This window comes from Passer montanus, unplaced genomic scaffold (genome assembly GCF_014805655.1).
Source record: "Passer montanus isolate IOZ18808 unplaced genomic scaffold, ASM1480565v1 scaffold88, whole genome shotgun sequence".
Taxonomy (NCBI): domain Eukaryota; kingdom Metazoa; phylum Chordata; class Aves; order Passeriformes; family Passeridae; genus Passer; species Passer montanus.
In genome coordinates, this window is record NW_024374145.1 from 2,551,632 (window position 1) to 2,572,966 (window position 21,335).

A 21,335-nucleotide genomic window follows, 5' to 3' on the forward strand; every position below is an offset into this window, starting at 1 on the left:
ATCCAGTCTTCCAGTAGTGGTTACACCCACTGAAGGACTTCAAAGTTTGCAGCAGCCTTTCTACCTACCCAAGGGCTATGTTCACATGATCTGGTATGCACAGTCACTTTGATATGAGTAAACACAGGTGCAGATATGCATCAATCAAAAAAAAAATCTGTTTCATGTTTTTCCAACAGCTGCTTTTTATTATCGTTTTCTTTTTCATCTAACTTTGTTCCAAGACCAAAATAACAAGCCTTCATCCCCTGCACAGTTGTAGTGTTTGGCTAACTAGGGGCTGGTATGATACCTTAGCAAAAAGATGTTCCATTCTTAAGGAAAAGAGGGTCTGTATTCTTTTATCTCATTTTTATTGGAGAAAAATAGAGTGTGAAGTACCATAGGTTTGCTTGAAAAAGAGCTTGAAAGAACCTCTTGATTATCATTCACTGCTTTATAGATCCTTGTTAAAAGTGTTAATTTCAATTATCTAAATGTTTTTCTGGCTTGTGTGTCATTTGCAGTGAAATTACCAGGGCCAGATTTACTGGTGTACACCATTTGCTGTGTGCAATTCCAACCTCAGCTTTACGGCTGCTTTGTGTGGCTGGAGTGGTGCACTGAGCTTTTTATTATTCTGGCTTATTGCCTATTCCCCACACATTCTATATCAATTCATTATTCCATGGTGGATAGCTGTGTATTTGCTGCAATTTACTTTAGAAACAGTATTAAAAAAGAAGTTGGCATGCATTAAATAATGCTTCATTGATTGCCTTAAACTTGCAACACAGGAGTGCAGCTCTGCATCACTAGCCCTAAAGAATACGTACATACACGTAAATGTTAATACAGGAAAGCAGGTGTAGTATGAAAGAGAAAGCCAAATTAAAGCCATACAAGCCAAACATAAATGCATCTCAGATAACATCTGAAAAAATTGTTGGAAAACCCAGCACAATGTGCTGCACCGCTCTGTAGTTTGTATGCAGGCATATTCATGACATGCATGAACTGTAATTTCTCCATGAGAGCAGCTTCCAGATGAGTTCCATTCTTATGACAGGCGCACAAACCCCTCGCCAGCAAGGCAACAGTCACAGGCTGCTGCTCCTTGCTCCCTCCTGCCCAGATAAATTTTTGGGTTTCAGGTGCAAATTCAGTGTTCAAGACCAGAACCTTGGTGCACACATCCATCACCAAGAGCCAAACAGCAACCAAACTCAAGTTTGTATGACTAGAGAGTTTCTGATACTTGAGTAAGCAGTATTTTCTGAAGTAGGAAGAACATGAGTGTTTGAGTGACCTCCTGAACTTCTGACTAACACATCATGATGTCATTTCTGAAAACAGCACTCTTAGTACAGAGATGAGCTATTTTATTACCCACATGTGTCTGCTTTAGCTAAAGGCTTTATTTTTCCATTTTAGAAAGATTCTTGAACATTTTTTGTTTAAAATATAGGTAAAGGAATAAAAATGGGGAGGATGGATTCAACACAAGAGAGAATTATTACCATGATCTAGAACCTGAAGCATTTTAGCAGACTCATGTCACTAAATAAATATGACAGGGTTGCAGCACTGTATGCTGCCTTCTGAGCCAGCCTGCTTTTCATCATCCAGATGCCTCTATACGATCTAAAGTAGAGCTGCATGAGACTTGCAGTCAAATGCAATGCTGCCAGAAACGCATGATCAATCATCTCTGCCAACCTGACAGTACAGGATCTGATTTATTCTGCCTCTGACTCCTATATTTATTAAAAAATCAAAGGTAGGGTTTAGCATTAGTACAAAGCACTGGAGTTTTGTTCAATAGTGAGCTGTTGCATGTGGAACAAGCACCAAATCCCCTGATGTTTAATGATTCATTTTAAATATAGCCGGTACATGAATTAGCAAACAGAGATGGGAAATACTAACAGCAGCCAAAAGTAATTTATGAATATTGAATTGCACTGTGCAGTACATGTAGAGAAAATACAGTGAGAATTCCCTCAAAAGCTTCTTTGTCTGCCCCAGCTTTCAAGCAGAACACCTGAGGGAGCTGTCCTGGATATAATGCTCAAAACAAAGGAAAGAAAAACGAAAAAGAAAAAAAAAACACAAAAGAAAAAAAAAAAAGAAAAAGAAAACAACAACAAAAAACAACACCAAAAAGACCAAAACAACAAAGAAAACCAGAACAAATTCTGGAAACCTGAAATGTCCCTCTAGAACAGTATAACAGATATTTTTTAATGAAGCTATTAGTAATTGAAAATATGCAAGTAATTAAGTATACATGGAAGGCTAATAATAAAATTCATTGCTGTGCACGTAGTCTTTCAGCTTGTCCAAATCTCTCATAGAGTTTTCATAACCTCGAGTGGGGTTTACCACGTGCCCAGATTTTCTAATGCCAAGTTGGCCAAGTCAGGACTTCTAATCAGGTGCTGGAGTGCAAGTGCAAGGATTCTATTAAAACACCACATCCTTGATACCCGAGAGGAGCTGAGTATTTGCTGTGATAAACTTTAAGATCCTCTGGCTGGAATCTGCAAACAAAACTATATGAGCCTGTTAGGAGGGAGCTGCTTGGAATCACTTTAGAGCTTTATGTGACCCTAATTTATGACTGCGTTACTTTTCAAAAGTACTGTTACAGCCTGAAATATCAGTTTTCTATGACATGACAGTTTTCAGGTGAAGAAAAATAGGAGGTTTAAAAAATCACAAGCAAATTGACAAGAATAGCACCCAGCTTAAAATTAAGTACAGATGTTTCAAAGAGCTGGCTTGCAGAAGAGACACTGAGTAGAAATGCTCTCAGTGAAAATGTATTTGTAGCCTTCAGTCAGGGTGAATGCAGAAGAAAGCACTGGGGAAATCATCTGCCCAGGAGGTCATGTTTATACCTCTCAGATTTTCCTCATTTTCTCCCAGGAATTTTGCCAAATGTGGAAGAATGGACACATATATAGAATCTAAAATATCTCAGGCTTTGCACTCATGGTGTGCTGGGCTGTGTCATAAGCCCTTCTGAAAGCCTCAATCCAGTTTAAGCCAGAGATCCTGCCTTGATGCTTTTAAACAGCTTGGTAGGTAGATAGCATGAAAACTGAAGTTCCCAAGAAGAGTTATTCATCTGCACCAGTCTGACTGCTTTGCTATGCATATTCATTGATGACTATCATTAGAAATCAGCTGGAAGTCATAATTAAGACTAGCCAGCATTGCTAGCAGCAAATTATAGATGTACTTTAGATCCAATTACACTGTAATGACTGAGTGGCAAAGAAATATTGGCAGCTGAAACTGCATCAAATGGCCTTCTCCAGGCAGAGCCAAAGGTGCAGGGTAAAATTGGAAGATCCTATAACATTTAACTTCTCATAACTAACAGGGAGGGGAGGGAAATAAAAAATACACAAACATACACACAAAAAACCCCCCACTTTTAAAAAACAGCACCAAAATTCCTATCTAACAGTTTTACAAAACATTTTAAGTACAAATGAGAGAGGCGGTTGTAAAAGCCAGCTTCTTTTTAAAACCCAGGGTTCCAACTTCCCTTGAACAGAACAAGATCTGAGCTCAGCAAAGGGCCTGTCCAGAGCTAAGGTCACCTGCTAACATCCAGTTCTAGGGGCTGGGGTGCGCCACAAAGGAAGGGATGGCATTTCCCTTTCAAAGGAGATGTAGGTGAATTCCTGGACCCGAAAAAGGCCTGTAAGAAAGCTTAGCAGTGGGAACATTTTGTAGTCTGGGTTGGAAGCAGAGAATGAGCTAGAGGAGCATAAAACTGACTTGCCACAGCAATTTTAGAACCATGTTGGATCATCACCAATAGCATATTTAGAAAATAGCAAAGGTTTGATATGCATCACAACACCGTAGACATTCCTGTTATAGGGAATATGAAGAGGATCCAAACTCTCTTGATAAAGTTAATCCTTCATTGGAAAAGGCATTTTATCTGCTTGGTTCTTTGCACTTCAAGGAAAAATTATTTCAAAAGTTTCTTTGAATAAAAAAAGAAATAAGAAAGCAAATGTAAACAGAAATTGTGTCAATTGTTGACGTGTTCCCCAAGAGTTCCTTGGCAAAAATACCATAGAAAATAAATTAAACATGGAGTAACACACAAGAAAATTCCATGAGTTTGACAAGTTTCAACAAATTCCCAGAGGTGTTTAAGGCATGGAGGCTTTCCTCAGTTACTCCAGACACCACCAGAGAGGAATGGTTCAAAGAATGCAGGGGGAGGTTCAAGGGGTAAAAGAAAAATCACAAGTGATGTCTTCTACAGAAGAGGCGCAGGGATATCCCAATCTGCCATCTCTCTTTGACAGTACCAGCCTTCCCTGAGACTTATCCTGCCAGGGGGAGAGCCAGGCTAAAAGGGACTCCACTGCACCTTAGACAGGACACAAACTGTCATGAGCACAAGTATTAATTTTCAGGATGCTTGTCCAGCAGAAGAGTCTCCAGACTTAGGCAACTGCCCAATAACCATCAGAGGTCATCACACATTGTCCTGCACTTCCTCCTGACCACTCCTGCCTGGGTTCAAATGCCAGATTTCGTACTTTGTATCCTTGGCAGGCATAAATAAAATTTTTGCATTGGATTTCAGTATATTTGTTACCTGCTCCATGCTCTGCTTTCCAAGCTATCTGTGGTCTGCTGATCATTAAACACAATATCTGATAGGTACAATGAAAAAAAATGAAATATCTAATTCCTCCTAAGAAAGATCAACACCCATTTCTCAAAGACTTATGCTAATTAAAATCTGTTTTGATTCTGATATATGGCTAATTCTTAAGTCACAATTTCTGGAGGCACTGAACATAATGGGAAATCCTCTTTATCTTGTTACATCAACACAATTATGCACCCTGTGGAAATAGGTAACTACTACTTTCTTCTGTAGAAAAATATTTGAAAGCTATTCTTAAATTGAAGCCTGATTTTCCTGTGAAAATCAAAAAAGCAGGAGCATATACATTCAGACAAAGAGTAGTATTTATATACATATAGTGAAAGGCACATGAACATTTGGCAAGCAAAGTTTTTTGGGTTCTTTTTTCCCATTCAGACTGAAAAATATGGAAGACATAGTGTGGTCAAAAGAAGCCTCTATTTCAATTTGAATTGAAAATAAATAATTCTTATGGGGGAATCATGATGCTCCAGATTAGGAGATGCAAAGGCATGTCAGCCCCTTCAGAGCCTTCAGGTGCTGAACAGTTTCTCTGTTCTATGCTATACCTGACCAGTATTTGCTACTCACATAAGTTACTCATTTCTCTTGCCTTCAGTGACACTTTTACCTGTACCCCAGAAAAGTGACAAATTCAAAGAAGACAAAAACCAGCAACAACCACCTAAACAAAAAGGAAGATATCTTTTGGCACATCCAGTTGATATAAAAGTGCAAAAGGCAAGAAAAATAAGAACCACTGAATATCTCCACAAAAACGGTCTCACTGGCTGACTACCTCAGGCCCTAATAAGAAAAAGCACATATAAAGTTTGTCCTTTATTCTAGAAGAATTTCCTCTATGACTCTGAAAAGAAATACTTAACAACCTTATAAGAGAACTTGATGCTTTAAGAAAATATGTTTTTCCTCAATTTCTGAAGATATGCCTCACTTTCAAGTGTAATAAAAATTCTTAATACTGATTTTCATCATACAGTGGAAACCTAATTATATTATTTTGTACAGCATTTGCATGTGCTAAAGAAGCTAAACCTGAAATTAAAATCCCTGTTCACCAGATTTTTATTTTGCATGTTTTTTTTTTCCTTTCTTAAGTATACAACTTCACAATCAACAAGTCCTAGGATTTCCCTTGGGACAAATTAACCCTTTACATGAACTAAAGCTAGTAAAAATATGTTCACTGAATCAGGCTTCAGAAACATTTCTAAACCTTAAAGACCACAATGGGAAAATAAAACAACATTCAGTTATATTTATGGAGCCCATTTATTTCTACAAGTTAACATTGCCAAGAATCCAATTTTCAAGTAATGTGGCACAACAGGAGTGAATACATGGGAACAGAACAGTCAGAGTGAAAAAGTCGCATGCACTGTGGCTCTGGAAGCGGTTTGCTCTGGATCCCATGCACTTTGCATTCATAAGGGAAAGAATGGGTTAGGTGCACTCCTGCAGGGAGTGACAGTTTATTTCTGTCAGAGAGGAGCAGAGTTTGTGCACTTCAGAGCTGCTCCATGACGACAGAGGCCAAACCCCAGTGAATGGGGATGGCAGGAGATGGCCTCCAAGGCGGAATTGTGACCCAAAGGTGAGTACTAAATAAACACATCCACTGTCAGCACAAAAAACTCTCTCAAAATGTTTACCTAAAAAAAATTCAAATAATACTAAATTACTGTAAACAGAAAACTTTTAAAGAAAAACACTATTTGCAAAATGCTTTCTGTGTCTTAAATTACTGCTCTTCTCCATAAGCAGTTACTTGCATTTCCCTACTTTTGTGAAATTCCACCACACAGATACAAAATCAAAAAACATGTATACATTTAAGACACATTACTGTACACCTTTAAAGCAGTAGATATTCTGGATATATACAACACATATACAATACAGTCTCCCTTTACTGTAGTGGTCTGGCTACTAGTTGTGCTTTTCTCCCAGTATAGGAAGTTAAATGTTGCTTAGTTCCATAAGAATTTTCATGAAACGTGACTTGCTGAAAGCAGACAGCTCAAACAGTAGTGCATTCAATAGTTACGTGTTATGTTCCTAACAGAGAGATAATAAACCTTAACCTTAAGGTTGGGTAGTCATCAAGAATATAAAATTCAATTTCTAAGTATTAAAAAACTTCTTCAGCTATACAATTATCTTTTAAAAAGGGCAAAATTTCAGCTCATATTTGAGCCAGAGCTCAACTCAAAAATAGCTCTGGAGATAAATTTCATTTCATTTTATCAGTTTTGAAGGTTTTCTCCATTTCTGCTGAGATAAAACCCATAAGAAGACAGGAAAAGCACATGTTCCTCAGAGTTTCAAAGCTCTGTTAACTGGAGTGTGCTTGAGTGAAAAACCCACAGATCAGGCATACATCCTACTCAAATCAGCAGATCTGCTGTAGCCTGCCTTATACCTTATTCATAAAAAAGTATTGCATTTATTACCATGTTCCCACCAAGTGACATTATTTCTGCCCACCAACACTGATATAAACTTTAAATCAGGTTTGCCTGACTGATAACTGCAGGAACATATGCTCCCAGATAGGAAATACTCATACAGCAGTGGAGGTGATCTTCAAATATTTTGACACATTTGAAGGTCAGTGCTCAGCTTGCTGGATTTTGTGTGTGTAGGTACACAAACCCTGGTAAAACCAATGATCAATTCCAGCCTGGTAAAAAAGTGAATGTGCATAAAATTACTGCTAAAATTCCCGTGCTAAAATCTTTCTGCCCCCCTGGCAGAAATATTGAGTCTCAGAAGATGTTTCTGTTGGCTATGGTGTAAGAACTCTGGAATGAAGAAGCCTTGAGTTTGCCATCACAAAGGTCTGAGGAGGTGCTTCTGCATCTGTGCGCTGGGGCTTCCAGCAGGACAAAAGAAATCAAATCAGGCTGCCAAACAGAGTGATGGGAAGAATGTAGAATGTGAAACTCAGCAGCTTTATCTCACCCTTCCTCTGGTGAGAGTTGAGATCTCCAGGGATAGAAAGCAAGACTCATTCTTCACAGTACACCCAGCCATTACACATCACTTAAACCTATCTTCAGTGATAAGGCAAACAAAATCCCAGTACAATGAACTTACAGTTTGTTAAAATAAGACACTGTACCAAAAGAAACAGTAAAGAGTTCCCTCATAGCACTAGTACTTGCTTTCTACATATAGACAAACCATGTTAAAAAAAATGTTGCAACAGCATCATAAAAGACAGTTCTGGTAAGGGACTTGTTCAGTATCCATTGCAACTGTGACTTGTTCCTCCAGTTTGCAGCATGTTAGGAAGCGGGATAAATCTCCCTACTCTTTTTATTTCAGGTAGAAATGAAACACCAAGCCAAAAGATGTGCATGATGATCATGATTTCTGATTTTCCTCTGGTGGGATGACTTCCAAGAGGATTTGCAATGTTGTGGTTACCTTGCCTGCAAAGATAAAAGCATACACATGGTAAGATTTGCAGGAGAGATGAAGAAGGAGAAGCAGTCAGGAAAATTACCTTAGCTTCTCTACAGGCTACTTGCACATAGATTTCACACAGGTCATATATATCACATATACATATATCATTTAAACTCGACATTTTCTTATTAACTGTTTTCTGTGCCTCGATCCAAGGCTATGCATATACAATAACAATAGAAGGGTATGGATGTATAACCTTATTCAATAAAAGTCTGCATGCTTTTAGAGGCTGTCTTAAAAATGACTACTCTGCATAACTGCTTGGCTTTATCAAGATTTTATGTTGAAATAAAAGTCTGGAAGAATTCAAATAACTTAATTTACCTGTGCCAAGACCTGCCTAAGCAACAAAAAAAAAGTCACCCATCTAAAGTAACTTCATGTTTTCTTTTTTTTTCACTCTGAACATTTATTTCCTTATGGTGCTTTTTGGTGGTGTTCTTTTTAGGGCACTGATTCATAAATGGCACAGTTAATTCACATATAGCACATACAGAATAGTAAAAGAACATTTTCTTTTATTTATTTTATTATTTATTTCACTTATCATTCTTTCTTAATATCCTATTTTAAATAAGCAGAAATTGTTGCAAAAGAAAGTTCTCATTTTCCGTGAATGTCTGGCATGAATGTTGACATTGACACAATGCCAGGAGGGTAAAATAGTGCAACTCACAGAAGATATGAACTGAAACCACTTCTCTGATCTTCTGTCTAAGGCAGATTCTACCATCCTTTCCTCTTTTCTTTGGATGTCACCAGTTCAGTGCAAAGCCAGGCTGCCTTTAGACTATAAACTGACAGGGGCAGAGAGGCCAAGAGTCTCCAGGCTTTGCATTTTCCACCCATCTGCCTTCCCTACCCATTGTGAGGATGTCAGAGCCAGGCTGAGTGTAGCAGGGACAAAAGACAGGAGGAAAGCCAGCAGCAAGTAAACAGCAGGGCTCTGCCCCTGCCATCCCAGCCCTTCCAGCTTTGAGGAAAAGCAAAGGGAAAAAGAGAATTGTATGAAGCTGAGCAGTGGCATGACAGCTCTTGGGAAAGGGCATAACAGCAGAGGGAAATCCTGGGCATCTCTAGAGCTGGCTGTGATTTTGTTCACCTAAGTGGACAGACCCACCAGCAGCAAGACCTTGCCCAGCTCTCCATTTCCATGCAGCAGTTTTTGTCTCTCCTGGGATGAAGCCACAGCAGAGCAGAAAAGTTGGGGGAGCTGGCATTCTTTGCATTTTTTTTGTTGCAATATACTCAGAATAAATCAGTATAAGGAGCATTTTCCGCTATGAAAATGTTCCAATCTGTTTCCAGTCAGTACCTCTATGTTGTCTGCTTGGAGCAGTACGTAGAGTTACAGGAAAATTGTTTCACATTTGTCACAAGACAACTTAACATGCCATGGCAGTGCAGATAACTTTGCCAGCCCAGTTTAAATCCTAATTTTCCCTTTTTGAGAGAAGAATTCACTGAAAATGGGTCCTTTTTTTTTAATTAAAAAAACCCCAGACCTGGTATCCACACAAGCACCATATAAAGTTTAGGTGAGGAAAGAAAGCAGGAATTTTATTGCATATATATGACTGGACATGAAATCTGTAACAACAAAGTGCTGAGATAATCTCCTATGGATCCCACCACAAACTCAACAAAGAGAAGCAAATTGAGCATATAATAATTTATCGTAAGTGAACAAGTGTTATCCTCTGGTGTTGCTAAATAACCTTGGCAGAGATATTTTGTTATACAAAGAGATCTCATTTCCAGCAAGGGCTCAGCTATGAAAAAAAAAGTAGGATTCAACTTTTTTACCTCTTCGTAAGTCAACCCCCTGTAAAGGAATAGATATTTTTAAGTGTGAGTCTAAGGTTGGGTTTTCAGCTGAGGAAGTGCAGATGGAAGCATTCTTGTGCTGGTGAGGCATCCTTTTACACACTGATCTGCTGCTTAAGATTTGCTAGGCTCAACTTTTTTCATTTTCACATTAGTTTTACAAAAAGAAAGAATGCAGAGGTCAAATGAAGCCCGTATCAGCTGAAAATTATTTGTCCCAGCCCATCTAGTGCTACAGCAGAATTCCTTTGGAAGAGGAGAGAACAAAATGTTACTCTTATTGCAAAATACCATCCCAGAATCTACAAACCTTTTGTTCAATGCAGCAATTTTATAAGGAGAATGGGCAATATAAATGCCCTAAGTACAGAACAAAGACTTTCAACCTTGGGAAAGGATTCCTTGGGTAATCCATCCAAGGGCTCTGCTAGTGTTATCAGCCTGAAATTCCTTTCAGAAATATATGTATCTTCAGTCTGGCTCTTTTATCCCACTACTCATTCTGGGTGCTCAATATCCCTTTCCTCTGATCCTTACAAAGCCTGTTCAGGATATTCTCTCTGACCCTATGTGGGACTGGTCTGTACCCATGGGTATTTGTACCTTGTAGGGTTTATAAGCAACAGACACCTCTCTCTGCTGAAGCACAGCTGGGCAGCTGCACCAGTCAATGCCTCAAGAAGGTGACTTTTCAAAGCCCCACACCAGCTGCCCATGTGCTGATCTGGGCACAAAAAACAGCTTGGGAACAGTACTGGTAGCACAGCAGTGTGTTCAGACTAGCAAGCTCCTACTTCCCCTCTGGTACCACACAAAATGCTTTGGTGAAGTCTAAGTTGATTGGATTAATCAGATTCTCCTTTGAAAAAAAAAAAAAAATTCATTTATCTTCTCATGGAAAGTTATCTTCTCATAGAAAGAGGCAAAAATCTACATCTTAAATGACAGTCCCATTTTTATATACTGTCCTTTACCTTGTGTCTGGAATTACACTTTCATGCCTATGCAAGAAAAATTGTTTCAAGGTTAGAATATCAAGCTTGCAGCTGCCTAATTTCTTTTCTATATCTCACAGAGGTACCTTAAGTGAATTTATCCTCATTCAATATCTTTTGTAAATGTTCTCAGGCTATACAGTGGGTCTCCTGAAATAATGCCAGCTAAATAACTCCACACAGAAGTTTTATTACTTCTTCTCAGGGAAGAGAAAAATCTCCACTTTGCTCCAGCTCAAAACTGTCAGCATCAGTTTCCTGTCATTACTGTTGTTATTTGGGGACAATAATTGCAAAGCAAACAAGCTGTTTCCCTCACTGACTGGCTTCTGCAGCACTCCTCTCTGAGCCGGTACACCATGCCCACCCATAGATATGACACAGGCACACAGACCTCTTTCTAGGAGGAGAATTTTGTGTTATCTCGAAAGCTAGAAATTATTCACCTTCATTGTCACCGCTGGCAGAAAAATCTTCACATCTATCCAGTCTACCTTAAAGAGAATATTCTTTCTCTTGCCCAAGTAATGTAGTTCAACACTGTCATCCCGTGGCCAAAGATTCAAGTAGCTGTATTCCAAAACCTCTGAGACATGACAGAAAATGCCAAAAATACCTCCTGGATTTGATAAGGGAAAAATTCCTAGACCCTAAATGTCAAGACTGAGAGATTATAAACAGACTAAACCCCAACCACTTAATAGAATGTCCTTCTGCATACAACTGCTTTAATTTGTACTGGGTAGAATTGGGTAGAAGATTTCTACCCATTACCGGGAAAATACAAGTAATTTATAACATTTTGGCTATGAAATTAAGATTTTCCTAGCCTAAATTAATACCTTTTGCTGTAAATACTTTCTGCCCTATTGCCTATAGACTTCCCAGCATGTATTGAGAGGGAAATTCACATATTCTACAGCAGATAGGATATAACTCGATAACATATTTATACTGAAAAAATACATACAACTGGTTATACTGTAATTACATATAAAGGCATTATTCTTTTCTTGTGAGCAGCTCATTTTCAATCATCAATTAAGACTGAAGCACAGAAGACAATATGCACTTTTATTTCAGCATCTATAGAAATCAACTACATTTAGTTAAAGATTTCACAGGTTGAGTTTTAGTTTTGCAGCAAAAGAAATTTTCTTTATGTTTTGTTTAATAAATTATCCATAATTCCTGAAATATCTTGCCAATAGTCTTATTTCATGTTTTGAAAATTCCCTTTATTTTAGAAGCCTATCCTAGTAACAAAAAAAAATGAGAATGAAGAGCTGTAATAAATGACACTGACTTCTTTGAAATGTTTCAAATAATCCTTCTCTAACACATCAGAACTTCCACAAATCCTTTCAAAACTTTTCAGAAAAGGTACAGAAAGTATTTCAGTGTATTTCAGGCATGAAATAGTACTAGCCAAGTCACTCAGAAGTCATTCTTCATGAAGCACAGAAATAATTTCCATAGAGGCATGCCAGCCATGGTATATCTTGCTATCACTTTGTCAGGAGCTACTGCTAAGGACAGTATCCCCATGCCAAACTTGCCTAATCTTCCAGACACTTCCAGTCCCATTCCAAACACTCCTCAGTGGCCCACAGACACATGGTGTCAGTAGGGAACACCAAGCTCATCCTGATATCCCTTGTTTTGTCAAGATTCCAAACAGATTCTCCAAGGAGTGCAGTACTGTCTTTATTAGCACAGAGGCAGGGTCAGGAGAGGATGATGATGATTTAAAAGGAATTAGATGTTTGTAAGGGAGGGCAGGAAAGAAACATCAGTCCTGTAAAGTCAATCACTGCCTGAAGAACAGCCTCGCTGTGAATGTACCTCGTTAGTTAGGGGACATTGATTGCCACTGGCAGAGCAATGCAACTTGTGTTGTCCCCCCCAACTCACAGCAGCTGAGAGCATCAACCCAAAGGATTTCATAGCACAGGGAGAGCTCTGAGAAACTCCTGGAGTCAGCATGAAGAAGTCCCACAGCAGGACTTACCTAGAAGCTTTCTGAACCACTTTGGCTTATTGTCCCATACAATGAAGAGGTAGTAGGCAGGAATGCCAGTCAGCGTTATTGCAAATCCAATCCCTGTGTTCACTGGGTCAGAGTAAAGTGACAGCGCAACCATGAAGAGGCAAGTGAAGGAAAACAATGCTGGAATAAATAGAGGAACCTGAAAAGTAACCACACAAAGAACCATTAAATAATGAGGACATTGTAAAGTAATGAATAAGACATTTAACTTTCCATTAAATGTAAATTGGATAAGACCCAGCAGTACAGGACAGTTCTGAAGAAATAAGGGTATCTAGAACAGGTACACAAAATGTCAGTCACTGCAGAAGCCAGGCCCTGCCAACTGCTATGCAGTGAGTACCACAGAAGAGTCTTAATTACACTCTAAAACACTCCGGTGTTTTACTTCCTTTAAAATGTAAGGACTGTGAATAAGTTACATTGTAAAAGTCCTTCCTCTAATTCCCCAGCATATAAGCAACCAGCTCTAACCACAGTAAAGATTTCCGTTTTGATAATTACCCATTAGAAAACATTTTAAAACACAACCAGGAGCTCAAGTCACTTTTAAAACTATTAAGAACATATTGATTTTCTTCCTAAGGTAAAAATCAAAATCTAGCAGGAAGAGAGCAAATTAAACAACAATTTGACTAGTGATAAAGATATTTGGTAGTGTTATGCACCTGATAGCAATTGAAAAAGCACTTTCTGACTCTATGACTGATGGCATTGCCAGTGTCACTGTTGAAAGCACACAAAGTAACCATATCAAATTTATTTGCTCAATTTTCAAAAACACCAATACAATCACTCTCTTAGCAACTCTCTGAAGGAAATGCCTACAGACATGGCTTATGAGACATTAAGTGTAATGGAGAATTGAGAGGTATTTGAAAATTGCTCTGTTCCTTTCATGCCTCAAAGCATTACTGTTCCTCTTTTGTGTATTGTCAAAGCTTTTTTTTTTAATCAAAGCAAAATAGGTTTTACTGTTCACCTCCTTATTTACTAATATACCTACAAGAATGCAACAATACACATTCTTAGAGCTTCACAAGCTGTCTTCTTGGCAGCATCTAAATAGTGATATATTTTTTAATTTTTTTGATGGTGGATATTATCTTTCAGGATACACAATGGGACAACTTACATTGTATGATGCTACTTTAAAAAACCAAGAAAAATAGCAGAACCGAGGCCAAAAAAGCTACTATTCAAGGGGTTGGACTATTAGCATTTTCTTTCAGGGTTCATGATAACTCTGTCTGCCAATCCACTGCAAGTGCCAAGTATCACAATAATCACACTAACCACTTGTTTGCACAGAAAATTGGCATACTTGACATTGGATATGCAATGACATAAATGCCCTTTTGCATAAATTCTTGTGCTTGACATGACTTTTTTGATCATGTTATTATATATTTGGTCATAAAATTATCCAGGCCTTTATCAAAGAAGACATTAAATAGAGGACTGGCTGAAAATCAGGTTGGCACAGGCAACCCCAATATTTGCAGTCTGATTTCTCTGTGACTGCAGAGGGCTCAAGGTATTTTCACACAGCTTGCATCACACAGCCTGAAGACAACACACAAGCAAAACTGAGCAAACGCTTTCATCTCAGCACAGCAGCTTCAGTCTCTGCCCCCCAAGCATAGGAAAGAGGCAAGAATTCTTCTCAAGAATGGAACACAGCTGGGGTAGCACTGGGGACCTTGCAGGAAAACTCTCACTCTTCACTGCAAAGAACTGTTTTAAATTGTTTTTTCCTGAGAGAGATGTTAGCTTGTTACATCAGAAGATGCTCCCTTGCTGTCTGACTGCAGGACAGAGAGGAGGGAGGATTCATGTAAAAGAGTAGAGAGCAGATGTTACCTTGAAAGGACGAGGCATATCAGGACGTTTATATCGGAGATAAATCAACCCAGCAACTACTAGTCCAATAAAAAGCCACCTGGCAAAGCTGAGGAAATTCAAGAGGCTGTAGAGATCCCCGTTGAATAACATTAACATTGTGAGAGGATGCTGCAAAAGAAATTCAGAGCATAAGAGGGATTTAGTAGATCGATCTCTATTATTTTATAGCAGTGATATCAAAATTTTCCACAGGGACAAGCAGCACAGCCTTATGCACACAGCTGAGTGCCACAGAATTCAGGCTTGCCTTTGTCATACAATCAGGTATGTGATCAATGTCTAGCTGTCCCCTGAGACCCTTTTGGATCAATATATATCTGTCATGGGTGGCCACACATAGTCAATACAAATCTGTCCCCTGTGACCCAGACAAAAATATACAGGCACACTGCACCACCAAAGTGCTGGAGCATCCTGGGCAGCATTCTCATGGGATATAAGCTCACTGCAGGTTTACTTGCTCATTGCTGATGTAAATAATAAGAACAGTTAAATTTTGGTCACATCTACTCATATGAAAGCAGAAGTTTCTAGGTGTTTTGTGGGAGGAAAAAGTCTTAGTCCCCCAGGCTTCATAGGGGAAGTGAGCAAAGAGGACATGGCAGGGGGGATGTTCCACACCATAAGATGCCAGCTGGGCACATTGGGCTGCCACTAGCTTGGGCTTGCCTTTGTCCAGACTTCCAGAGCGTAGACTTACTGCACATTGTAAATGCAAATATATATAAGCAGAAGGAAGAATTTAGCTGTCACTCAGGTAGCTAGTTAAGAGCAAGAAGGAGAGGGGACAGGAGAATAAATACAGTTCCTCATAATAAAGGTAGTCTGAGATACAAAGCTTCTGTGAGGTAGGCAGAAGGTTGTGTATAAACGGGAGTGTTTTGTTGTGAGTTAGATGGTTAGGGAAGCCTACATGGATCTATTTCAAAGTAGTATCTGGACAAAAAAATGTCCTTGCATTTGGGCATGAAGGAGTAAGTCAAAATCACCATATCCCTCATTCTTCAGCAGGAGGAGGAGGGAAGATCCTGGAAGTGAGAGCCTTCAGGTTTATAACAAGGCAACAGGTGAAATCAACTGCAGATGCAGTAAAACACTGGGTTAAGTCTTTACACAGAGAAAATGAATTTGTAATACTTATCTAGAGTCACAGCCTCACTCTCCTTTTTTTTCAAAGGAGTGCAGACATGGATTTGAATCAGAAGGATCAATATTTCAAATGTGGGTCTCTGGCCTCCAACCTGTAATGACTTATACAGTACTTGGTTCCTTACATATAGATAATAAGCAAACTCCTTTGTAAATGTCAAGGGAAATTGTACCACTGAATTGTATTGGGCAAGATTTCTTCTACACAGAGTCTCTAAAAGCTCTAAAAAGCTCTAAAAGCTTAAAATCTCAGTTATAACTATAATGCAAGCTATATACAATAATGCAAGTGAGGGAGAGCTATCAAGAAAAAATACAAGAAAGCAGGATTACAATCAGATTGCATTATTTCTATGAGTTGCTACACACTTCTATCAAGTTCCTCGTGTTGGTGAGGAATACTTTTGTTCCAGGTAGCTCAACTTGCAGACAGAGATGCAGACTGAAATGCAGACTGAGCTCTGTGTAGAAGCCTGAGACAAGAGCCCATGAATAGCCAGTGTTTGAGGTAACAAAGAGTACGAAAGATTGGTGACTCCAGCCAGATGAACCGATATGGGTGGCAGGAGCTGAGAATTACTAACCCTTTGGATACCTAAGCAGATAAAGACCAGTGAAGGCAGCAAAGTGGATGGACATGGAGATGGTGCAGGAACCAAAGATTTGGGTGAAAGAGCAAGACTTGTGGGGAGAATGTGCGGTATAAAAGGCAATGGGATTCCTTTGTCAGGGGTCCCTCCTCAGGGGCACCAGCTCAGCTATTTCTGTGTTCCTGTGCTGGGACTAAGTGCCTATATGGAATGAGATATCTGATATTCTGTCATGGGAAACCCAGGTTCAAAGCAGTGGGGAAACCTGGCCTGTGAGTGGGATGTGCAGGAGTCCAGCAGTAACCCATCGAGTCACCAGAGCTGGGAAGGGGCTCTGGTTCCAGCAGGGACATACCTGGCACTGAGCGTGTGCTTGCCAGGAAGTCTTGTGAATAGTCAGACTGGAAAATTTGTCCAGCAACATACTCACATAAACAGATTTCTTAATTTAAAAAAAAGGTGTTTGGGGTTTTTTTGGTGGGTTATTTTTTGGTTTTTTGGGTTTTTGTTTTGCCTTTTTTTTAATTTAACAAGTTTCAAATACATGCTCATTTTCTCAGTTTATCCTCAAAAGCTCTTTCCTTTCTTACAGTGCGTAGAACTTGGAAGGAAAAATAAAATAGGGAAATGCTAAAATTACTATTGATGTAGAATATATCCTGCCACTGCTCTATTTGCAATAAGGTGAGCTAAAGAATTGCAGTCTTTGAAGGAAAGCAATCTTCATACTAGAATCTGACTTTTTCAAAAGAAATCAATGTACTGGTGTAAGAGGACCACATTCAATAGCAGAAAATGTCTGTCAGGGGAAAAAATAATATATTAATACATTTTGTGCATTTCATTCCACAAAAATCAGTCATTGTAATTTATCCACAAGGTATGACTACATCCAAAGAAATAAAATGCAAACTAAATGTTTATGGAAAATTAATTTCATTAAAACACTTCACCATAATCACACTGCCCAATTTTCAAAATTTCAAAGCCTGTGGTTATATGGGCACATATAAAATTCAACATTTCAGCAGTGAGCTTATAGGTATCAAGAGCAAAAGACAATTTAAATTCCATAAGCATTTGCTCTTAGTAACATAGACGCACAGGTGCATCTTTTGCTTTGGCTGTAAATCCCGAAATATGGCAGAGGCCTATCCAGACACACTGCAGTCATTGATCCCAAAAGTGGGGCTGAATACCCATGATTATGAAGACTGCATGTTGAGTGAAAATCTTCCTGGCACTATGAAAATTGAACTTTGAAATTGGTATTTTGACATTTAGTCCTAACATTTTACCATCAAAAATAGTATGCAAAGCTAACACATGACCAACATTTACCTTTGCTCCTTATTTTAGAAGTCCGTAATAAGATTTCCACTGAAGCATCAGTGGTATTCCTTAGAAAATTCACCAAGTCTCAGATTTCCCAGGCACATGTTCTCTTATTTTTTAATCACCACTATACTGGACAGCTTGGATTCCCCCTCCATTATCTTAGTTGTAAAACTGCTTGCATTTTTTACTATAAGGTTGTATAATGAGCCTTTAGGGCACTCCCAGATGCTGATGTTTAGTTCAACTTTCAGTTAACTGAACCCTTTTTTATTTTTTTAGCTGGAGTTTGTTTCTGTGAAAAGGAACTACCTCATCACTAGCAGGTCCTTAGAAATGCAGAGCAATAAGATATGAATTATATTGCAGTGATAAGCAAGAAAGCAAGGAGGAGATGATAGAATAAGAACAACTCACAAATCTCATTCCTCTTTCTTCTGTCCTCTGCCCTGCCCAAAGCCCATGTTCACATTAACAAATGAGACTCAAGCAGTGCCCAAATTCTGTTTGAATCCTCTAGAGCAAGCCTGTAATATGAATTCTAGTGCAGGAACATTTGTTTGTATGATTTACCAAAACAATGACAGCTGGCAGAGGAGTGTGCTTGCGGACATGAATCATGGAGAGAATTTCTGGAAGGTGACCCTCACGGGATGCAACGAAGAACATCCTGGTGGGAAATAAATGTGGACAGACTTTAAATGTGCTCATTAGTGTGAGTACGCAAAGTGGCTCGTGAAAGTCACAGAGCAGAGCAGAACTTCTTAGTCTTGCTTGAGGTGTTCTAAATGAAAGCACTGGCAGCAGAAACCCACACACAGAAATGAAAACCGTCTCTGAAGGTGCCCCTTGATTGGTGTTGCGAAAGAGTTAATATTTTCCCTCCAATTTTCCTCCTTGACATGAAAAATCCAGGCATTGATTAAAGGCTAGCCTCAGAGACATTCATATCCAAACCATTCAAAGGATTTTAAAAATAGTACGCTAAACAAAGTGAGAAAAAGCCCTATACTTGGTAAACAGTGTAGTCATTTATCATATCCTGCTAACGGAATAAACCCTCCTCTCCCTTCCCCTTACTTTCATACTTTGAATATGTCTCCCAAGCCCTCACCCCCAGGAACATAGTGCTCACCTGGAGACTGCAAAAACGCCACCATTCATAGATCCAAAGCAGGAAAGAGCAACAAACACAGGTACAGCTAAAGAGAAGTTTCCCATTAATCGTTCGGCAAAGGTCTGTTAGAAAAGAGAAAGAAACACACAATGATTTTTCATAAAATGGGTAAATAATTTTCCTCTGTTAACAAATTATCATGTTGTTAGTTATTCCCCTTCTCTGCATCCCTCACTGAAAATTGTGCAGTGCATTGGTTGCCTTTTTTGTGAGAGCACAGCTACTACAGCTAAGCTGTCCTAACCCTTCCCCTGAGGGCATGTGGAAGATCTCCAGTTGAAGCAATGATGAGGAGGAGGAGGAGGTGGAATCGGGCCCAGACTCATGTCAATTTAAACCATTATGGCTCCAAAGAAGAAGACCAAGTCTGAATGGATCAAGGTCTGATCTGCACACCTAATGCCTTTTTTTACAGCTTTCATTGAACTCAGCTGGTGTTATCCAGTGGTATAATCTATCCGTTCAGGCTTTAGTGTTTTAAGTTAGCAGAAGAGCCTTAATTGGAGTTTGGGGCACCACACGCAACAAGCATCATTTTCATCATGTTTATAAAATGTTTTGTTTCTAGACCTCCCATTAGCTACAGAATTTGGTCATTTTTCAAAACTCACATCAATTGAAATAGCCACAGGCAGTATCACTACTGAAAAAGAAATGAAATTATTTATTTCCTCATTGTGACTCAGATACCATAAATATAAAAATCAGTGTCATCACCACAATTCAGCAAGGACAATCAAAGCAGTTTCCTAGCCAGGTTACCTTGCAACTCCTCCCCAAATGAGCTCCAGTATTCACAGCAACCCACTTCCCAAGTACTCAGGACTCAGGACACACACTGTGCAAAGACAAAGTTGCTATATTCTGCTACACAAGATAGTTGAGTTCTCTCTTCCATAAATATCTGTAATTCCTGTTTCCCAGGAGCTGAGCTTACAATTTAGCTCTGAATTTTTCAAGTACGTACTTGGCTAAGAAATGTAAGTCCTATTGACTCTCTTATAAGAGAAAAATAAACACAATGTTACAGTATAAATGCTACTGATGGCCCGAACTGCAATCCCACTCATCAGTCAAAAATCAAATTTCAATGGGATGCTAATAAGTGCTGCCATACTAAAACCTGACTGGATGTGTCCAGCCAATCTTTTTCCCCCCTGAAAAAAAGAACTACATCAACAAACATAATTGCAGCAGGAATATATCTTTGTATTTTTCTTCTGTAACTTACCACTGCTACAGCTTTTGAAAGCAGCAATTCCCCAGCACTGATTGTAGTGAAATAAGCCACGTTTGTTAACACATAGCCAACTGTGACGATAATCATTGAAATGCATATTGCGAGGGGTATGTTTCTGAAATACACAAGGCAGCTCATTATTTTGCAATCAGGTTGCTAATCCCTGAACACGAAACAAATAACATGGGAAAAAGCCACTAATGACGGTGAATGCACATTTGGTGATCCCAAAATATAATCACTAGAAACTACCAGTAAAAAAAAAGGAATAAACAAAACTCTGTAGACAAAGTAAACAGGTTTATAATGAAGAGGTGAGAAACCATTTGGGGGAGGAGACCTTTGGGGACACCAAGGAGCTCGTGACCCCCATGCTTCCTATTGATCCCCCACTTCCCATTTAAGTTGCCTACTCAGATTGACTTGCAAGCTGAACCCAAACACCTGGAGGTGTTTGACATCTTCCTCTGGATACCCAAATATCCAGCATGCAAAATTCTGCCCTTTCCTCCTGGGTCTATTTCTTCCTTTACACAGCTTACCACATCCCAGTGATCTCTCTCACTGTTCAGGGGAACATGAGAGCAGAATACGACACAGAAAGGGATACAGTACGAATTTGTAAATTTATCACAACACAAATGGTATGGAAAAGCACAACCACCCTTCCATCCTAGCTAAAAGAAAGAACAACAACAAACAAATAAATAATAATGCCAAACTTTTATATAGCATGTCCTTCTAGTCAGAAAAGAATTATTTCTGTTTTTGAAAGGAGGAACAGAGGCAGAGTGAATCTGTCTAAAGCCACACTGCAAGCAAATGTTTGAGTCAGGAGAAAAACCCAGGTGCCCCAAGAGTTAGGCTAGTCTCTTTCCACCTAATATTATTGATATC

General features: G+C 39.0%; 1 protein-coding gene across 2 annotated transcripts in view; it reads right to left on the reverse strand.

Moving 5' to 3' along the window:
* Positions 1–5,983: 5,983 nt before the first annotated feature.
* SLC7A11 (solute carrier family 7 member 11) overlaps positions 5,984–21,335 on the reverse strand; it is a 69,476-nt gene continuing 54,124 nt past the window's right edge. For both annotated transcript variants that reach the window (XM_039733447.1, XM_039733446.1), the window contains 6 exons: positions 20,430–20,553; positions 19,157–19,260; positions 18,595–18,691; positions 14,906–15,055; positions 13,004–13,181; positions 5,984–8,130 (listed from right to left, as the gene is read on the reverse strand). In XM_039733447.1, the coding sequence (XP_039589381.1) occupies positions 8,063–8,130; positions 13,004–13,181; positions 14,906–15,055; positions 18,595–18,691; positions 19,157–19,260; positions 20,430–20,553 (721 nt within the window). In that variant the 3' untranslated portion in view covers positions 5,984–8,062. The remainder of the gene's footprint in view (positions 8,131–13,003; positions 13,182–14,905; positions 15,056–18,594; positions 18,692–19,156; positions 19,261–20,429; positions 20,554–21,335) is intronic.